The sequence below is a fragment of the Canis lupus genome, chromosome 21 (genome assembly GCF_011100685.1).
Source record: "Canis lupus familiaris isolate Mischka breed German Shepherd chromosome 21, alternate assembly UU_Cfam_GSD_1.0, whole genome shotgun sequence".
Classification (NCBI taxonomy): domain Eukaryota; kingdom Metazoa; phylum Chordata; class Mammalia; order Carnivora; family Canidae; genus Canis; species Canis lupus.
Window position 1 is genome coordinate 33,404,082 of NC_049242.1, and position 20,895 is coordinate 33,424,976.

At 41.3% G+C, this 20,895-nt stretch overlaps 1 protein-coding gene and 2 long non-coding RNA genes across 6 annotated transcripts in view; 1 reads left to right on the plus strand and 2 right to left on the minus strand.

Annotated features, from left to right (window-relative positions):
* The window catches only part of ZNF143 (zinc finger protein 143), a 59,751-nt gene extending 43,782 nt beyond the window's left edge, over positions 1-15,969 (plus strand). For all 4 annotated transcript variants that reach the window (XM_038569018.1, XM_038569016.1, XM_038569017.1 and 1 more), the window contains 4 exons: positions 3,007-3,155; positions 6,096-6,257; positions 13,869-14,015; positions 14,969-15,969. In XM_038569018.1, coding sequence (XP_038424946.1) covers positions 3,007-3,155; positions 6,096-6,257; positions 13,869-14,015; positions 14,969-15,052 — 542 coding nt within the window. In that variant the 3' untranslated portion in view covers positions 15,053-15,969. The remainder of the gene's footprint in view (positions 1-3,006; positions 3,156-6,095; positions 6,258-13,868; positions 14,016-14,968) is intronic.
* On the minus strand, positions 6,072-9,046 carry LOC111091553. Its single transcript, XR_005375734.1, has 2 exons — positions 8,648-9,046; positions 6,072-6,231 (listed from the first exon to the last, which is right to left on the minus strand). It is a non-coding gene; the product is annotated as an uncharacterized LOC111091553 (long non-coding RNA).
* Positions 13,826-20,598, minus strand: LOC119865006. The gene is made up of 2 exons (XR_005375735.1): positions 19,873-20,598; positions 13,826-16,507 (listed from the first exon to the last, which is right to left on the minus strand). It is a non-coding gene; the product is annotated as an uncharacterized LOC119865006 (long non-coding RNA).
* Positions 20,599-20,895: the final 297 nt, after the last annotated feature.

Consider the following 20,895-nt stretch of genomic DNA (forward strand, 5'->3'; position numbering starts at 1 on the left):
GAATAAAATCTTGGGGGTAGCCTGGGTAGCTCAGCAGTTTAGCACCGCCTTCAGCCCAGGGCCTGATCCTGGATACCCGGGATCGAGTCCCGCGTCGGGCTCCCTGCATGGAGCCTGCTTCTCCCTCTGCCTTTGTCTCTGCCTCTCTCTTTCTCTGTGTCTCTCATGAATAAATAAGTAAAATCTTTAAAAAAAAAAAAAGAAGTCTTGGGAAAAAATATGTTAGAGGGTTACATTCTGTGATTTCAGTTAGATAGCATAGGTAAGTAGGTAAAGGTTTTCTAAAAAACAAAACATAGGCTATCCTACTGTTTCGCTGATTACCTTCTAAATGAAGTAGATTTGAAAATTAAATCATATTTTCCCACTCTTATATTAAAATGTTGAAAAACACTTTAGTGAAAGAAGTTGGCTGGAGAATAAGGGAAAGAACAGATCACTCACTACCTGCTGCAGTCATTCCCTGTAGTCCTAATTTGTCTTTTTAGACATTTGCCACATGATAGAAGGTAACAACTCTTTCAGCCCTGGATGCTGTATTTCTAGCACTGTAAGTGTGCATGATTAGATATTCCTGCAACTGCTGGATCCTTGCAGTTAGGAGGCAGGCTTTGTTTTTTTAAACCAGTTTTTTTTTTTTTTTTAAACCAGTTTTAATGATGACAAGCTCAGGTTTTAAAATTCTTTTTTAAGCAGCTTCAGTCTCTTCCTGAAAAGTTACTCTTTCAGATGGTCTGAATTTCTTGTATTCTAGAAAATAGTGTAATATAATAACAATACACATTTTGTTAAAGAAATAATAAATTAAGATTGTTTTTCCAAGAATAGGGATGGGTTTGTGTTCCTTTCCTCTCCTATGATTCTCGAGATTTTGTAGCCCATTGGGATAATAGTATATAAATAGCTGTGACACAGAACAGACAGACATGAAGTAATGACTGCCATGGAGATTACACCACCATGACCAGAGCCATATGAGTGCAGTGGCAGCCACTAACTTTGAGAAGTACTCTTAAATTAGCATAAGTCCTTCCTTGAAGGGGGAAAAAAAAACCACCATATTTACCCTCTTTCTGGCTTCATGGGAGGTGGAAAGCAATAGAAGAGAGGGATCAGCAGGCCTCCTGGTTGCCAAGTATAGCAATAATGGACTGTTGAAATTGCTGTTTACTTGCTGGTTCTTTATGAAATAAAGAAGTGGATGGGGGTTCCTGTTCTGTCCCTTATTAAATGATTAACCTTACTGCAAATAATATGCTATTACATTGTCTTTACACAATGTGCACATTGTGTACTGATGACTTGCAATCAATCACTTGTGTTAAAGAGTAAGTAATTTAGTATTAGTAGGTTCTGTTTACACACCATTCCGGTTTTGTGGTTAATGTTTATGAAGATTGTCTTATCATTTTTAACAGCTTCTTAAGTGACCACAAGTACTTAGTGAATTCTTGCCATGTTGAAAGGGTTACTTGCCAGGCAGCCTTTCTGTACAGTACCCACCCCTGCCTCCCATATCCCCCCGCCCCCACACTACCCCAGCATACATGCACAGTATCACATAATTACTCCAATTAAGAATAAAAGAGGTCTCCACAAATTAGAACTTCTTTTTAAAGATTTTATTTATTTATTTGAGAAAGAGAGCAAGCACAAGCAGAGGGAGGAGCAGAGAGAGAGGGAGAAACAGGCTCCCCACTGAGCATGGAGCCCAACCTCAGGCCCATCCCAGGACTGATCATGACTCACGTAGAAGTCAGACACTTAAACAACTGAGCCATCCAGGTGCCTCAAAATTAGTACATTTAAATTTGATGTGGAAAGATATAGTTTGGTCAGCTTTGATTTGGTCTGGCTTTTTACTACAGTGGAGGTAGAAGAACTGGAAGGAGGTGCTAGAAGCCATTTTTATGATTTGGAATATAATATGTATACACTTTAATTTGTACAAGTATTTCTGACATATTTAAAATATGCTCTGTTTTCGAAATGCAAATCAAAACTACACTGTGGTATCACCTCACACCTGGCAGAATGGCTAAAATCAACAACATAAGGAACAATAGGTGTTGGCCAGGACATGGAAAAAAACAACCCTCATCCACTGTTGTTGGGAATGCAAACTGGTATAGCTACTGTGGAAAACAGTATGGAGGTTCCTCAGAAAGTTAAAAATAGAATTATCCTATGATCCAGTTATCATATTACAGGGTATTTACCTAAAGAATACAAAAACAAGAGGGGCGCCTGGGTGACTCAGTTCATTGAGAATCCAACTCTTGATTTTGGCTCAGGTCATGATCTCAGGGTTGTGAGATTGAGCCCCATGCCAAGCTCCATGTTCATCACAGAGTCTACTTGAGATTCTCTCCCTCTGCCCCTCCTCCCACTCCAGCTTCCTTTCTCTCTCTCAAATAAAATCTTTAAAAAAAGAATAATTCAAAAGGATACATGCACTCTTATGTTTACAGCAGCATTATTTACAATAGCCAAGATAGGGAAGCAGCCTGTGTCCGTGAGTATTAGTCAGCTATAAAAAGGAATGAAATCCTGCCATTTACAATGACATGGATGGAGGTAGAGAGTATTATGCTAAGTGAAATAAGTGAGTGAAAGACAAATACCATGTGATTTCACTCATATGTGAAATTTAAGAAACAAAAAAAATGAGCAAAGGGAAAAAAAGAGGGATAAACCAAGAAACATTCTTAACTATGCTGAGCAAACTGATGGTTACTGGTGTGGGGCAAGGTGGTGGTGGATGTGTTAAATAGGTGATGAGGATTAAGGAAGGCATTTGTGATGAGCACTGGGTGCTGTATGAAAGCATTGAATCACTATATCGTACACTTGTAACTAGTATGACACTGTATGTTAACTAACTGGAATTACAATTAAAAATTGGGGAAAAATATTCAAAGTGATTTTTTTAAAAAGGGAAAAATATCCTGTTTTCTAAACAACTTGGTTGGTTGGTGAAATAAATGATTCATTTGTTTTAAATAGGTCAAAGTGAAGATGTCCTTAAAGGGTCCCAGATCACATATGTTACAGGTGTGGAAGGGGATGATGTTGTGTCTACACAAGTAGCCACAGTAACCCAGTCGGGATTGAGTCAACAAGTTACACTCATATCCCAGGACGGGACTCAGCATGTGAGTATCCACCAAAAGCCAAATAAATAATATTTCTCTGAACTTGGGCATGGAAGGCAGGTTGGGCCCCAACTGAGGAAAGCCTTGAATATCAGCTTATAGACAGTGCTAAAGCTGAAGGTTTTCCAGTAGTCTGCTGTAAGAGACTACATACAGGTACATTAGGGGAGAGAGGATCCTAGTGACTCCAGTGTTCACATGGTGTTATTGGTAGAGTTCAGAGGTGATGTAATAAAAGTTCAGAGCCACAGAGAAATTGAGAGATTGAAAAGTAAAGGATCCATGAGAAAACATAATTCAGAGAAGGGCTAGGATTTAGTAGCTGATTAGATCCAGGAGGTGAGATTGAGAAACCGGCAGAGCCTTGGCTGAAGGAATGAGGATGTGATGGCATCATTAAAAGATCCTGGGAGGGGGATGCCTGGGTGGCTCTGCAGTTTGGTGCCTGCCTTCGGCCCAGGGTGTGATCCTAGAGACCCAGGATCAAGTCCCACATCAGGCTGCCTGCATGGAGCCTGCTTCTCTCTCATCCTGTGTCTATGCCTCTCTCTCTGTATCTCTCATGAATAAATAAATAAAATCTTAAAAAAAAAAAAAAAGATCCTGGGAGGGGGGGGTGCCTGGCTGGCTCAGTCAGTGGAGCATACAACTCTTGATCTTGTGGTTGTGAGTTCAGGCCCCACATTGAATATAGAGATGACATAAAAAAAAAAAAAAGATCCTGGGAAGTCAGCAATGGGCACAACTGTAAAATTTCCAGGGTATGGTTCCGTCCCTACCTGGAGTTATGGAAGTTCACACAACTTCCCTCCCAGAATCAATAGACCAAGTATCTTGATTTCCCCAGGGAAAGCAGTATAATGGCTTTTCTCTGAACCATTGTTTTCTAGATGCCACTAGCTTAAAATAATTCAGACTTGATTTCATTTTTAAGCTCCAACTGAGATTGTCTTAGTATCTGGTAGAAATAGGCATATGGAGCTCTTTATCCTCTTGTAACTGCCTCTTCCACAGGGAGCTCTCTCCTTCCCTGCCTCTCTCAGAGCTCACCTCCCATGATGAACCTGCCCTCTGCGTTGATAACTATTACTATGCTGATGTTAACTAGGAGGCAGAACATATTTAGGTTTGGAAAGTACTTATGCCATCTCATTCATGCCCGTCCTCCTCACTTTTGACAGCACTAATTATGCTCACAGTAGTCTTTGTCCACTGATTGCCATGCAAGATTAAACATATTTACTAACCCAGTTTTAGTTTAGCATCAAGCCTAAGACTTTCTTGAATTAGATCAACACAACAGAGGCCCTCTTGAAGTCACCTCCCTCCCTCCTGACACAGGATAATTTCTCACTACAGCCTGCCCCGCCCCGCCCCCCCCCACGCCCCAAACAGATAAGGCAGTTTCTTTCATAAGAGGCCGCCTGTTCCGTTGCTGGATAATTCTATTGTTTATCAGACTGGAACCTACTGCTATGTCAGCCACTCCTGGCTCCTCTCTGACCAGATAAAATGAGCTTTATCCCCCTTCATGTGTTCCAAAAGAGCTGTTTTCCTTATCCTGATGTATTTTCTCCAGATGTAACCTTCCCATTTCCTTCAAGGATTAAATTTCTCTTCCATTCCTTTATAAAATTAAATAGCAGCTATTGAATTCTACCCAATGCCAGATATTTTGGTAGGCTGAGTGTGGGGAGTACAGAAAGTGGGGGTGGGTATCATAGTCTAGTAGGAGAGAGATATTCCTAAGCAAACAATAACTTCTTATAATGATGGGTATATAATTGAGGGATGTGTAAAGTACAGCAGCAGTCTGGAGGAAGTAGTAAATGATTCTTCCTGAAGGAATCTTGGAAGCCATTATGGAGAGTGGCCATTTAGTTGGATCTTGAAGAATTTTCATGAGTCTGGCAGGCAGAGTGAAGGAAAGGGAGAAGTCACAAAGATATAACAATACGATACTCTGGGACAGTGAACAATTAGTTGTGGCTAGGAGTACCAGATGCTGGTTTGGATGTAGTGGAAGATGAGTCTGGAGAAGCCACATTGTGAAAGGTCATGAATGCCATGTAAGAAGTCTGAACTCTAATGATGGGGGGCGGGGGGGTCACTGGTGATTTAAGCAGGGAGCATAATAAAATTTGTTTTCTTAGAAAGGTGCCTAAGTAGAGGATGGTTTAGGTAAGGGTTAGACTGGATACCTAGAAAGAAGTTGTATGGTTACCAGAAGTCAGATGAGAGGAAAATAAGGACCTAAATTGGCCGTAGAGATGGAGAGGAGAAAATGTATCTAAGAAATAGTCAGTTTTGGGGGGCAGCCCCAGTGGCTCAGCAGTTTAGCACTGCCTTCAGCCCAGGGCCTGATCCTGGAGACCCAGGATCTAGTCCCACATCGGGCTCCCTGCATGGAGCCTGCTTCTCCCTCTGCCTGTGTCTCTGACTCTCTCTGTATCTCTCATGAATAAATAAATAAAATCTTTAAAAAAAAAAAAAAGAAAAGAAAGAAAGAAGGAAAGAGTCGGTTTTAGAATGCGTAGCTGGCTCAGTATGTGGAACACATGACCCTTGAGCTCGGGGTTGACTTCAAACTATACGTTTAGTGTGGAGATTTCTTGAAAATAAAATCCTCAAAAAAGAAAATAAATAGTTTTTCTGATTTTTTTCTAAAAGAGTTTATTCCATTATAGAATTCTTATTTGCTCCCCTAGAGTAGACTTAGGCAAGGATTAGACCTAGTCCTTAATAAAGATTACCAAATATTGGGTGTGCCTGGGTGACTCAGTCAGTAGAACATGCAACTCTTGATCCTCAGGGTCATGAGTTCGAGCCCCTCATTGGGTGTAGAACTTACTTAAAAGTTGTGGGGTTTTTTGTCTTTTTTGGGGTTTTTTTTGGCAAATATGACAAGAAACTGACTTGTAAAACACATTTTTATTGCAGGTCAACATATCTCAAGCTGACATGCAAGCCATTGGCAATACTATCACAATGGTAACGCAGGATGGCACACCCATCACAGTCCCGGCTCATGATGCAGTCATCTCTTCAGCAGGAACACACTCTGTTGCTATGGTTACTGCGGAGGGCACAGAAGGGCAGCAGGTAATCGCTATTTTCTTTTATATGAATCAATATAGTACATAGATCAATATCATAACTGTTACATAGATATGCAGTGCGATATGGTGGTTAAGCACACAAACTTTGGATTGAATCCCAGCTTTACAGCTTATTAGCCATATAAGCCTCTGAGTCTCAGTTTTTCCTCCTGTGTAAAATAGGAGTGATTGTTGCATCCACACCAGAAAGTTGCCATAAGGATTGAATGAGATAATGCGTATAAAATACTTCATTAAATAATTAAATAAATAAATAAATAAATAAATAAATAAATAAAATGCTTTATATAAAGCCCAGGTGTATCTTAAGTGTTCATTAGTGGTAGCTAGCTCCTCCTATCATCATCCTCAGATATTTAGGAAAAATTCATTTGCAAAATTTATTTTATTTAATATTTTGAATATGTAATATATTCACATAGTTCAGAAATCAAAAAGTATATAAAAATCTTCCTTCCATCCCTACCTCCATCAACCCAGTCCTTGCCCTTGCGGAGATAATCCACTGTTACTAGTTTTTTGTGTAGTCTTCCAACAATTCATGAAGCACATACAAATAGAAAGTCATCCCCCCACCTTCCTTTTTTTCTTATGGTAGTAAACTATACTGTTCTTCACCTTATTTTTTTTTTTTTAAACTTAACCAAACATCTAGAAAATATTTCTATTTCATTATACAGAGAGCTTCCTTATTTTTTAAAACTATATCGTATTTCACTATTATGAACACCATAATTAAAGTCTTGTGCTGTTTCAAACAACATGTAACTTTGTGCTCATGTGATTTTACATGTGTGTGAGTATGTCTGCTAGGTAAATCCTAGAGTGCAATTGCTGGGTGAAAAGATAATGTGCATTTGTTTTTTGTTTTTTGTTTTGTTTTTTAAGGTTTATTTATTTATGAGAGACACAGAAATAAATAGGCAGAGACATAGGCAGAGGGAGAAGCAGGCTCCATGCAGGGAGCCCGATGTGGGACTTGATTCTGGGACTGCAGGATCACACCCCGAGCCTAAGGCAGATGCCCAACCGCTGAGCCACCCAGGCATCCCGATAATGTGCATTTGTAATTGTGATAAGTGGTGCCAAACTTCCCTTCTTGTGAAGAGGTTGTACTAATCCACATTACCACCATCAGCATTCGAGACTGCCTCTTTCTTTTCTGTATAATCAACACAATGGTATCAAACTTTTGAATTTTTGCCAATCTAATATATTTCTTTGTAGTTTTAATTTTTCAGTTCCCATAAAGACATGATATTAATACATTTTACAATGGTTCTTGTACTATGCTGAAAGCAATGTTGAGATTCACTGCAGCTGCCTTTACCATGTTCAATGAAAAAGTGTCAAAATTAGTAGCTCTCATTCTTCATAAATTAATTTATAAGTTCAATACCATCACAATCAAAATTCCAGCAGACTTTTTTGAAGATATTAAATAATTTCATTTTAAAATTTACATGAAATGGAAATGATCTATGATAAAACACTCTTGAAAAAACGAACAAAGTTGAAAGTCTTCTATACCTTGAAATACAAAACTCAGAATTTTAAAGCTTCTGGAAGAAAAGTGAATATTTTTGTAACCTTAGGGTAAAGATTTCATAGGATGAAAAAATGCATATCAATTTTAAAAAGCCAATATATTGGACTTCATCAAAATTAATTCTGCTCACCAAAAGACAACATTAAGAAAAAGATTAGATGAGCCTCAGACTGGGAAAAATATCTTCACACTATATATATATATATCTGACACTGGATTTGTATGGAAAATATATAACAAATTTCTACAACTCAATAAAAATGAGCAAAATAGATAAAAATTTTTTAAAAGATTTTATTTATTTATTCATGAGAGACACACAGAGAGAGAAGTGGAGCGAGAAGCAGGCTCCTCGGTCCCAGATTCTGGGATCACGCCAGGAGCTGAAGGCAGACGCTCAACTGCTGAGCCACCTAGGCATCCCAATAAAATTTTTTTTTAAATGAGCAAATCATTTGCTCATTTGAACAGACCTCTTACAAAAGAAGGTACAAGAATGGCCAATAACATAAAAAAAATGCTCAAGTCTTTAGTTATCAAAGAAATGCAAATTAAAATCACAATAAGAGGGGCAGGGCCCCCGTGGCTCAGCGGTTTAACGCCGCCTTCAGCCCAGGGCCTGATCCTGGAGACCCGGGATCCAGTCCCATGTTGGGCTCCCTGCATGGGGCCTGCTTCTCCCTCTGCCTGTGTCTCTGCACCTCTCTCTCTGTCTCTCATGAATAAATAAATAAAACCTTTAAAAAATAAATAAATAAAAATAAAATCACAATAATATATCACCATTTCAGACACAGGAAAATGACTAAACAGAAAAGACTAACATTTGGTAAAGATGTGAAGCAACTAGGACATTCGTACATGCTCGGGGGAGTGTAAAATACAACTGGTTTGAAGAACTGTTTGGTGGTTTCTTAGACCCATGACCCAGCAATTCCACTAGAATACATATTGTATGATGTCACTTATATGGAATCCAAGAACAGACAAAACAAATCTATGGTGATAGAAATCAGAAAATGCTGCTTGACTGGGGGAAAGAAATTGATGGGATAGAATATGAAAGGAACTCCTCTCTATTTTGTTTTAGGTGGTGGTTCCATAGATGTATCTAACTGTCAAAACTCAACAGAACACCTAACGATTTATGCATTTTTATTGTTTGCTAATTATGCCCTATGCAAAAACAGAAACAAAAGTGAAATCCAGGGCAGCCTGGGTGGCTCAGCGGTTTAGTGCCGCCTTCAGCCCAGGGTGTGATCCTGGAGACCCGGGATCGAGTCCCACATCAGGCTCCCTGCAGGATCCTGCTTCTCCCTCTGCCTGTGTCTCTGCATCTCTCTCTCTCTGTGTCTCTCATGAATAAATGGATAAAATCTTTTAAAAAAGTGAAACCCAACCACTAGCTTTCAGGCTGTCTTTCGGAATGGTCCCAGTCCTTTCCGTGGATGTAGGATTCCTATTTAGATGTATAGCACAGCTTGGGTAAATACAGTTGTACCAGTTACAGTTGCAGGTCTAGAAGGATAGTAACCCTAAAGCAAACATTCTTTTGTAGTTTATCTGTGGCCTGGAGACTAAGAAGATTTTCAGGAGAGGCAGCTTTGAGGGCTGGAATGAAGCCAGGCAGCTTCCAGCAACCAGGGATATCACAATAAGAGTGGGGGTTTTATTTGAGGACCAGATGCTGCCACTGCTCCTTCTGTTGCAACTATAGGCCATTGGGCAAATGTTGATTATCCACTTGGTGTGTTCCAGACATCACCTGTGAATTATCTGTAATGCTTAAATTGCCTAACTTCTGTACATGCATGAGAAGAAAGCAATTGGTCCTTCACTGGCCTTTTTTTTTTTTTTAATTAAGGTAATTGCATTTCTTAGACTCAGTATTCCAGTGCCTCTAGAAGCCTACCTAGCAAATATAGACAGAAGAGTCTATGCTCTCCATCTATTTTAATTTGAGATGATAAAAGTAATACATATTCCCAGTGTATTAGAATAGAAAGCCTAGGGGATCCCTGGGTGGCTCAGCGGTTTGGCGCCTGCCTTCGGACCAGGGCGCGATCCTGGAGTCCCGGGATCGGGTCCCACACCAGGCTCCCTGCATGGAGCCTGTTTCTCCCTCTGCCTGTGTCTCCGTCTCTCTCTCTCTCTCTCTCTGTACTCTCATGAATAAATAAAAATAAAATCTTAAAAAAAAAAAAAAAAGTAAAACGCTGGTTTAAAAAAAAAAAGAATAGAAAGCCTAGAAATAAACCCTCACATATATAGTCAATTAAATTTCAACAATTAAAATTTGACCATTCAATGGAAAGGATAGTCTTTTAAACAAATGGTGATAGATGGGGCTCTTGGGTGGCTCAGTGATTGAGCGTCTATGCCTTTGGCTCAGGGCGTGATCCCGGAGTCTCAGGATCGAGTCCCACATCGGGCTTCTTGCATGGAGCCTGCTTCTCCTTCCTCTACCTATGTCTCTGCCTTTCTTTGTCTATGTCTCCATGAATAAATAAATAAATAAATTAATTAATTAAAACAAATGGTGATAGAAAAACTATATCCACATGAGAATGAAGTTGGACCATTACCTTATACCACATGTAAAAATTAACTCAAAATGTATTAAAGACCTAATTTAAGAGCTAAAACTGTATAATGCTTAGAAGAAAACATAGATGAAAATCTTCATGACGTCAGATTAGGGAATCATTTCTTACGTATGATACCAAAAGCAGAGGCAATGAAAGAAATAGATAAATTTACCACGTTCAAAATTTAAAACTTTAACTAACTAGAATTTAAATAAAAATTTGAAAATGGAAAAAAAAATTAAAAACATCATGCATGAGAGGCCAGGAACAGGAGAGTGAAAAGACAACCTATATAATGAGAGGACATATTTGCAAATTATATATCTGATAGGGATGAATATTTGGAATAGATAAAAACTTCCTATAACTCAACAATAACAAAACCTGCAAGCAAACCCAATTTAAACAAGAGCAAACTCAAAATCTGCTATCATTGGGGAATAGACATTTCTCTAAGAAGATTTAGAAATGGCCAATTACCACATGAAAAGATGCTCAACATCATTAGTTATCAGGGAAATAAAAATCAAAACCACACTGATATACCACTCCCCCCCATTAGGTTAGGCTGTCATCCAAAAGACAGTAACAAGTGTTGCCGAGGATACAGAAAAATTGGAACTCCGGTGCATTGGTCATAGGAATATTAAATGGTGCGAGTACTGTGGAAAAGTTGAACATAGGGGCATCTAAGTGGCTCAGTTGGTAAAGTGTCTGACTCTTGGTTTTAGGTCAGGTCATAATCTCAGGGTTGTGAGATTGAGCTCTATGTGGGGCTCTGCACTGAGCGTGGAACCTGCTTAGGATTCTGTCTCTCTCTTCCTCTCCCTCTGCCCCTCCCCTCTGCTCACACTTTCTATCTTCTCTCTAAAATAAATAAGTAAAATATTTTACAAAAATACTGAACATAAAAAAAAAATACTGAACATAGTTGGGCACCTGGCTGGCTCAGTTCATAGAATGTGCGACTCTTGATCTTGGGGTCATGAGTTCAAGACCCACGTTGGGCAGAGCTTACTTTAAAAACGTTAAACATAGAATTACATATGATCTTATAATTCCACTTATAGATATATATCCAAAAGAATTAAAAATAGAGACAAACTCAAAATCTGCTATCAGTGGGGCACTTGTGGCAGGTTCAGTCAATGGAGCATGTGACTCTTGATCTCAGGGTTGTGAGTTCAAGCCCCACATTGGGTGTAGAGATTACTTAAAAATAACATCTAAAAAAAACCTATACCCTTTTGATGTTAAAATAACTAGTCTCAGCATTTAGGACTACTTAGCTTTGTGTGTATACAGAGTTAGGATTATAATTTTGTGCTTGTCATCCACCTAACACTGCATTCTGAGTACTTTCTCATACCAATTAAATGTTTTGTTTTGTTTTTTTGAAGATTTTATTTATTTATTCATGAGAGAGTCAGAGAGAGAGAGAGAGAGAGAGAGAGAGAGAGAGGCAGAGACACAGGCAGAGGGAGAAGCAGGGAGCCAGATGTGAGACTCGATCCCAGGTCTCCAGGATCATGCCCTGGGCTGAAGGCAGCTAAACCACTGAGCCACCCGGGCTGCCCTTAAACGTTTTTATAAAAGGATTTTTATCATTTGTAAGATAATCTCATCAAATGGGATTTATTCATTCCACATACAGAAATTGCTTATATTCATAGGAACAGATTCTAGACATGGAATTATTGAATTAATGGTATATTTTAAGCTGTTTGCTACATACTGCGAAATTGTTTTCCAAAAAGTTTAACAATTATGCCATGGGCCTAAAAGCTTCCTTGTTTCCCTGTACTCTTTCTGCTAGTATGGAGGATTTTTTTTTATACTTGCATAATTCACAAGCAAAAGTTGAATTCTGTTTTTATTGTCATTTGAGCACTAATGAGGTTTTTCATATCAGCCCACAATCTGTTTTTTCTTAATTGAGGTAAAATTTACACATCATAAAACTTACAGATCTTAAACTTACATTTCAATGAGTTGTTAAACATGTGCTCTCATATAACCACCATCCCAAACAAGATAGAGAACATTTCCATCACCCCAGAAAGTTCCCTTGTGACCCCTTCCTTTCAATCTCCACCCCTTTCAGTTTTCCTTCTTAAATGGAAATCTAATTTTAAATGAAACAAGTAAACAGGAGAAAATAGTATATTACCTACCACTTACCCCAACTCAAGAATAAATAGACCTTTGAGATCTGAATTCCCACATGTATAACTTCCCAAGCAGCCACTTAAGATAGTAGAGCCTAGGCATAGTCTCATCTGCCCTGGTTAATGAGCCTGGTGTAGCAGATCCACTGCCCAGTGTCCTCTACCCCGTTGTGTCACTGGTTCACTAAGCTTAGATAAGGTCTTTCTGAGCCTCAACTTCTTTTTTTTTTTTTTTTTAATTTTTATTTATTTGTGATAGTCACAGAGAGAGAGAGAGAGAGAATGAGGCAGAGACACAGGCAGAGGGAGAAGCAGGCTCCATGCACCGGGAGCCCGACGTGGGATTCGATCCCGGGTCTCCAGGATCGCGCCCTGGGCCAAAGGCAGGCGCCAAACCGCTGCGCCACCCAGGGATCCCTGAGCCTCAACTTCAAGTAACAAAGAGTCCAGGAGCACGTGGGTGGCTCAGTCGGCTCAAGTGTCTGACTCTTGATTTCAGCTCAGGTCACAATCCTTGGGGTCATGGGATTGAGCCCTGTGTGGGGCTCTCCGCTCAGCAGGTAATCTGCTGGAGATTCTTTCCCTCTGCCCCTCCCCCTACTCTCTATAAAATAAATAAATCTTTATTTTTTTTAATAAATAAATCTTTTTTTTTTTTTTAAGATTTTATTTATTTATTCATGATAGTCACACAGAGAGAGAGAGAGAGGCAGAGACATAGGCAGAGGGAGAAGCAGGCTCCATGCAGGGAGCCCGATGTGGGATTCGATCCCGGGTCTCCAGGATCGCGCCCTGGGCCAAAGGCAGGCGCCAAACCGCTGCGCCACCCAGGGATCCCTTAATAAATAAATCTTTAAAAAAAAAAAAGAAGAAGCACTGTCGAGAATAGATAATATATAAATTCTCTTCCAGCTCTAGGCTTCTACAAGCCAGTGGTCAGAAGGGAATTTTTCCTTTCAAATCCAAAGACAGTCCCACGCATTAAATGAAGTTTAATTAGGGCAGCCTGGGTGGCTCAGCGGTTTAGCACCGCCTTCGGCCCAGGACCTGATCCTGGAGTCCCAGGATCGAGTCCCACGTCGGGCTCCCTGCATGGAGCCTGCTTCTCCCTCTGCCTGTGTCTCTGCCTCTCTCTCTCTCTCTCTCTCTCTCTGTGTGTGTGTGTGTGTTTGTGTGTGTGTGTGTGTGTGTGTGTGTCTCATGAATAAATAAATAAAATCTTTAAAAAAAAAACAAATAAATGAAGTTTAATTAATCATAGCTTTACTTCCATGTACTTTTTGTTTAAGGTTGCGATTGTGGCTCAGGACTTGGCAGCATTCCACACTGCCTCATCGGAAATGGGGCACCAACAGCACAGCCATCACCTAGTAACCACGGAAACCAGACCCCTGACCTTAGTGGCAACATCCAACGGCACCCAGATTGCAGTTCAGGTGAGTGCAGTGACCGCCATCCTCGGCGACAGCAGGACTACTTCATATCTCTCAGCCTTGTGCGCTGTGCTTTATTCATAACCTTTTCAGGAAGCAGGCACAGAATAATCTATGGCACTGAGCTACTTGAAGAAAACTGCTGTGTTTGAGGAGGACTCAAAGATACCAGCACTTTGTTCTCTATTATCTTTGTATATTTTAGAGTAATTTACAGGAGGAAAAATAAAGCTTCTGGTATTCCGGCGTGCCCCTAGCCAGCCATCTTTACTTTCAAAATAAGTCTAATTAGGCAGGCTTCTATAAAGCACTTGAAGAGCTACTTCTTGGAGACAAACTGAGTGTAAACACAGACCCTAAGTTAGTCCCCTGGTGAGAATCAGTCACTGCTCAGCTGTAGTTTATGTTGGGGGGACATCAGAAGGCAGAAAAAACTATTGTCAGGTCCCTGGACTGAAGCAGAGAGTCTAGAATGCTAGGTGCAGATTATCGTTCCTTGGAAAGAGTTGTTTTTCATTTATTTAGTTGGAGAAGAGTTAGCACATGCTCAGGAAAATGCCAACCATTGGTTTTAAGTTAGTTTATGGGCATAGAAGCTAAAGGCTCCGGAAGCTCTCTAAATGCCTCCATTGGAAGAGATGAGCATCTTTTGTCTGTTGCAGGAGTGAAGGTTTATCAAAATCCTAAGAAATCTACTACATTATTCTCCTGCAAGAATTCTGTGTGTGTGTGCTCTTTTTTTGTTTTGTTTTGTTTCGGGTTTTTTGTTTGTTTGTTTCTTTGTGTGTGTGTGTGTGTGTGTGTGTGTGCGCGCGCGTGCGCGTGCTCTTAATGATGGGATCAGCCATAGTATCTTAAATAGGTCCAGGTGTCAGAACTACAGAGAGAACTCTTCCTTCATATACTGTTTCTTTGGTATTATCTTGACTATGGCTTTGTGGTTGTTCCTGTTTCAGCTTGGAGAACAGCCATCTCTGGAAGAAGCCATTAGAATAGCATCTAGGATCCAACAAGGAGAAACGCCAGGGTTGGATGATTAATCCTCAGAACAGTGGAACATTACTACAGCAGGAGGAGCCTTTCATCTTCAGGCAGCAGACATCCATGAACCCGGGTCCAGGAAAATTAGAACTTTTCCATTCCTGAAATACTGTACACAATTTTATGCAAGAGTGAGAACATTTTATTCTTGACACTTTTGTGTATATAATTCTTGGAATAGATTCCCAAACTGATTCATTGTGTACAAGGATGTATGAAATTAGGGCAATACAGTAAATTTTCATATTACTCTTTTATCAGTTGGCAAACTCCTAGAGTCTACATGCAAGATTGGTGGAGTCTAATGGAGCCTTACAATGGATTTTTAACTTACTGTGAAAAAAATAAAGGCTGTATCTAAAACGTTAAAGGTTCTATACTTTAAACAATCAATTCCAAAAGCCATCATAGATAATAACGGATATAAAGCCTTTGAATATTTCCCCAAGTTAAGAGGGTGTCTGCAGTTTTTGTTCTACTGTATTCTTGTATGTTTTTATTTGTACCTCACGGTTTGAAGACCATTCATTACAGTTTTCCATCCCTGTTAAAATATCAACTCTTCAAGTGGAAATGCTAATTAAATTGAATTGGATCCATCACATTGGATTATGTATAAAATGACAAAGTTTGGTTATTTAAAATTAAAAAGTTAAATCCAGTGCTTTGGTTTTGTTAAAGATTTTACTTAGCGTTCAGTTTTTTGTTAATGTTTTTAAAAAATAATGAACTATCAAAGTTTGACCACAGGCTGGAGCCCGGGATAACAGTGCTGTAATTGAAAATGGCTTTACTCTGAAAATTAGGTTAGTGGGTTGGTGTAAATTATTTATTTTTGCTTATGTACTTTTGTTTTAAAGCTTATTTACCCTAAAGTTTATTATTAATTTTGAATACAGCAATTTTTTAAATGTTACCTTTACCTTTGTTTTATTAAATTGGGGTGGGGTGGGGGAGATTGTGGCAGAAAATACCCCAAATGGCATCGATTATAACCCTGCACACACAGATTGAGAGTACATCGCATTTATCAAGCACAGAATAAGTTATCTTTTCATACATTTTTACGTACTTAAAACAATTTTGTGAGATATATGGGATTTATTATCCCCATTTGTACAAGGGGAAACAGTTTCCAGAGAAGTTAAAAGTCTCACCCAGGGCCTCCGGCTGTGAAGAGGCAGGACAAAGAGGCAGGACAAAGAGGCAAGACCCAGACTTTCCAACTGCATGCCCGTGTGCCTTCCCCACACCTCCCCACACCGCAGAGATTATCAGGAGGCACTCTGGGGTTTTCCGATTGCCTCATGACCTGAGCACTTGAAAAACCATGTCTAATGTCAGAAATTCAGCTTAGTCCACCAAGGTCCCAAAAAAGGGGGGCGGGGGAGGGAAGGTTCGTCCTGCAGTAATCACTCCTTTCCGTGGTTCACTGTGCTTTGTTTGCCAGAGAGCTGAAATTGAAATGCGCCTTGTGTTTCATTTCAAGCTTTACAGTAAAAAGGGGGGAAATGTTGCACTGTTTTATTTAATATAGATGTTATCTTTGATGAGGTTCTTTGAAGTCTTGGCTAAAAAGGGTCATGACTTAGTCATCTGAAATGGGAAACCCTTCAGGGTTGGGCAGGGGACGAGTTGCTTTCCCTTCAAAGCCTCTCATAGATATTCAACATTAGAAAAGGCCTTAGTCATACACACAGGTCCAGTCTTCACTCTTGATGGAGACGTTTCAGCACACACAGAACTCCCAGCTGAGGCCTGCTAAGGCTCACAAAGGGGCTGGGAGATAAAGATGAGGACCTGCAAAATCACAGGGTGGTGCTCTGGCCTTCCAGTCCTGGTCCGGCCACTGACAGGGAGCTCCTCTGCTGGGCTCACCCAGGCCTGCTGTGCTTCCCAGAACCAAACCCAAGCTATCAGGCTCCCTGCACCCCTTACAGCTGCCTTTGCTCAGCTTCCAGGCTTTCTCCCTCTCTCCAGGTCCTTTGCCAGCTAGACTGGACAGGGCTGAGCTGGACTCTGCTCGCCTGATTCTCTTTCAGCTCAAAAGAAAATGCTTTCCTACTGGCACCAGGGAAAAGGGCAGAGGAATGCTCTGGTTTGTCCCCTGCCTGCCTTCCTGGGAATGGACCTCGGAGGCCTAAGGAGGTGGCACATTCCCCCAAGGGAAGACTCCAGCTGATGAGCAAAGGGTTGATAGTAAAGCTGGTGCAGTTTTTCCTCAGTGTAAGATGCAGAAAGGAACCCTCCAAAGTTGAAGATTCCCCAAAGACATTTGCTGTAACAAGAGTACGCCTGACAAATAGAGCCGGTTGGAGCACAACTCTGCAATGTGATCCAGACTGTGCTCAAGGCAAAACCTAGTCCAAGAAAAACCCCCACTCTCCCAGACACAGCTTGAGGCCACTACAAAGAAAAAGGATATTGCCTACAGTCTGTAGTCATAAGAATTTAGGAAATAGAGTAAGAGAAGGACTTGGCTTCCTCAATCCTCCAAAGGTGGCAGCTGCCCCGAGGGCCAGATGGCTCCGTCTCCTCCCTCCCGACACCCCCAAGCCTGCAGGGGCAAAGCAGCTTTGGAGGGGCTCGTGCTGCCTTTTCACGCACAGCAACCCTGGGACTTCATAAGTAACGGGAAACCATGCACTCAGCCATGAAATGGACTGGATTCCAGGACTTCACAGTCCAGTATTTCCTAGCTTGGATGAGACTGTAAACCAGTCAACAGTTGGCAGATCCCAATAGTGAGCAGAGAGTGAGGGGACAGAAAGGACAGGGACAGAGCTGAAGTCTGTTGCCAAGCTGGGGAAGGGAGCATAGGGAAGTGGAGAAAGGCTGGCTCAGCCCCCTCTGCTGGAAGTACTCTATGCTTAGGTTTCCTCAAGGATGAGATCTTCCAAAGAATACTCCAGCCAAATCCCTCTTCTTTTTCACCTGAGGAACACGGCTGAGTCACAGACGTGTGACCAGTGCAGTCGAACAAGACCCTGCACTTGGGATTTAATGCCTTGTGGTTACAGTCTTGGAATTCTTAATAGTTTTATCTTTGAGTTTGTGTTCTCTAAGTGAGGTCTCCTGGAGCAGTGGGACCCAGTGCCACCCCCCCACCCCATGCCAGCCTCCCTGGAGGGGATTCTCTGTCACCCCCCTACCTAACTTCCTGTTCTCTCCCTCATCCTGCTACTGCTGCCATGCCCTCTGCTTTTGGCAGGAGGGTGTGGGGCACAGGCACCCTGTGGAGTCTGCACAGAGGGGGCCAGCCTCCCCCCCCCCCACATGGCGGCATTCCAGGGCTCCAGGTGAACAGCTAACATTAGCCAAGTCTTGAGAGGGGCGAGCCTCTTGCTCACCCCTGTACTGAGCGCTTCCCAGTTTTGAACTGTGAAGATACCTGGAAGTAGCCTGTTTGTTGTGGGCTGGAGGGCAGGCCCGTGGGAAGGGGGGCCTGGCAGCTGTGAGACCAAGACGTACCCGCCTCAGGAACCTGTGAAGTCCTGTGTCCGGGTGGACGCTGTCTACAGGCTCTGTGCCTGGGCGATCCTGGCTTTCTCCTTCCCCCTTTCCTGAGCCCGGCTTCTGTTTGTTCTTCTAGCCAGCTCCAAGGACCCTCTGGGATGAGTCATGGAATTCGAATTGCATGATTCCAGTGATTTCATTTTTTTAAAGATTTTATTTAGTTGAGAGAAAGAGAGCATGAGGGGGGTGAGGGACAGAGGAAGAAGCCAACTCTCCACTGAGCAGAGAGCCCCATATCGGGGCTCAATCCCAGGACCCTGAGATCATGACCTGAGCTGAAGGCAGATGCTTAACCCATTCAGCCACGCAGGGGCCCTCCAGTGATTTCAAACACGAGTTAAATACTATGATATTTAAAACTAGCATTGTTGGGGCACCTGGGTGGCTCAGTGGTTAAGCCTCTGCCTTTGGCTCAGGTCATGATCCTGGGATTCTGGGATCGAGTCCCACATCAGGCTCCTTGCAGGGAGCCTGCTTCTCCCTCTGCCTATGTCTCTGCCTCTCTGTGTCTCTAAGGAATAAATAAATAAAATATTTAAAATAAAATAAAACAAGCATTGAATAATATAAAAATGAAGGGTAAAATTCATGCTAAAAATTTGAGATTTTTCTTAGAATGATATTAGATAGCAAATAAAAAAACACCACGACAAGTCAAGAGAGAGGCTTCAAAAGAAGGAAAAACTCATGTATTCCTGTGTGTGTATGGGGGAGTGTAAAATATATATAACATAAAATTTACCACTTTAATAATTTTTTAGTGTATAGTTCAGTGTCATTAAGCACACTCACAGCAATGTGCAAACATTCCCAACCATCCACCTCCAGAACTTTCCAACTCCTCAAACTGAAACTCTATCCATGATACGCTGGTTCCCATCCCCCATCCTCCCAGCCCCTGGCAACCACTCTTCTACTTTCACTTTCTATAAATTTGACTCCTCTCAGGATGGACGTCATATAAGTGAAATCACTATTTGTCCTTTTGTGTCTGGCTTTATATGTACCGTTAACAAAACTTTTTCCTGCTTTTTGACCAAAAGGCTCACATTTTCTTTTTGCACTGAGTCCCAAATATCATGTAGCCTGCCCGGCTGAAGAAAGCTCTTCCGTCAGCCCTTCAGTGAAAAGATTCAGTGTCCTACAAGAGGTATCACTTGTGTCTTGGAAATATATCATCTGCCTCTCCCTGTAGAGTATGGGCTCCCTTAATATAATTGGTAACTTCAGCTTCCCCATAACTCCTGGAGGCCTTGCAGAGCAACGGGTCACCTCGAGCTGCTCTGTCCAGCTCTAAACTCACCTAACTTGAGAGGTACAGAGAATCCTCCAGTCCTGATGCAGGGGTTTCATTTTGCTTCCCAAGCACGTCTAAAACTGAAGGGCAGAAGGTCACACTGAGAGCAAAAATTACATAAACAGTTAAAATGAAAACTATCCAGCAAAAGCTTTTTCTTTTTACTTTTCTGCATTCAGGTGAAGGAAAATGGGATTCCTGCTCTAACGTCAATCCCAAACGTCTCCCTGGTTTGTCTCAACTCCACAGGGTTTCCTGGGCCCACTGGAGACATCCAAGAGCTCTCCACAAGGCTGGCCACCCTCACTAATCTGCCCCGCTCCCAAGAAAAGGTTGTGGAAAACAGTTCTAATCTGGGTTACAGACTCAGTCCCAGTGGCCTCCAGACAAATTCTGCAATTTCTATGGAAAAAGCAAAGAGGTAAAATCTGCCTCAAGGGGGTTGTCTTATCTTTTAAAATGGGAACGTTTTTCTCCAAGCCAATGACAGGGCTTTTGAGCCGAAGAGGACCCTGGGAGCAGCTCTTAACACTCACCAGATCTTTTACCCAGATAAAATCCATCAGGCAAGCAGCTTCTCCACAGTCTTGGGGAATTCCTAATATCCTGAAATTGCTTGATGTTCTTTTCAACAGAAAATTAGGAACAGTAGAAAACTGGACCATTTTTTCTGCAAAAGTGACCTTAACTATAGAGAAGTTTCTGAAACTTCAAAGTCAAAAAGAAAAGAACTAGTGGGTGGTTGGGGGAGGTAGACATTAAGGAGGGCATGTGATGTAATGAGCACTGGGTGTAATTTAAGACTGATGCATCACTGACCTCTGCCTCTGAAACCAATAATACGTTACATGTTAATTAATTGATTTAAATAAAATAAAAAATGAAAAAAAAAGGAACTAGTTAATGAATGGAAGGCACTACAGTAAGCCTTGGGATCAGTCACCAGCAGGAGGTGCTATGTAGGTTCAGGAATCAATCCACAACCATATGCATTTTGCTGCACCACCTCCTTCTAGAACAAATCAAACA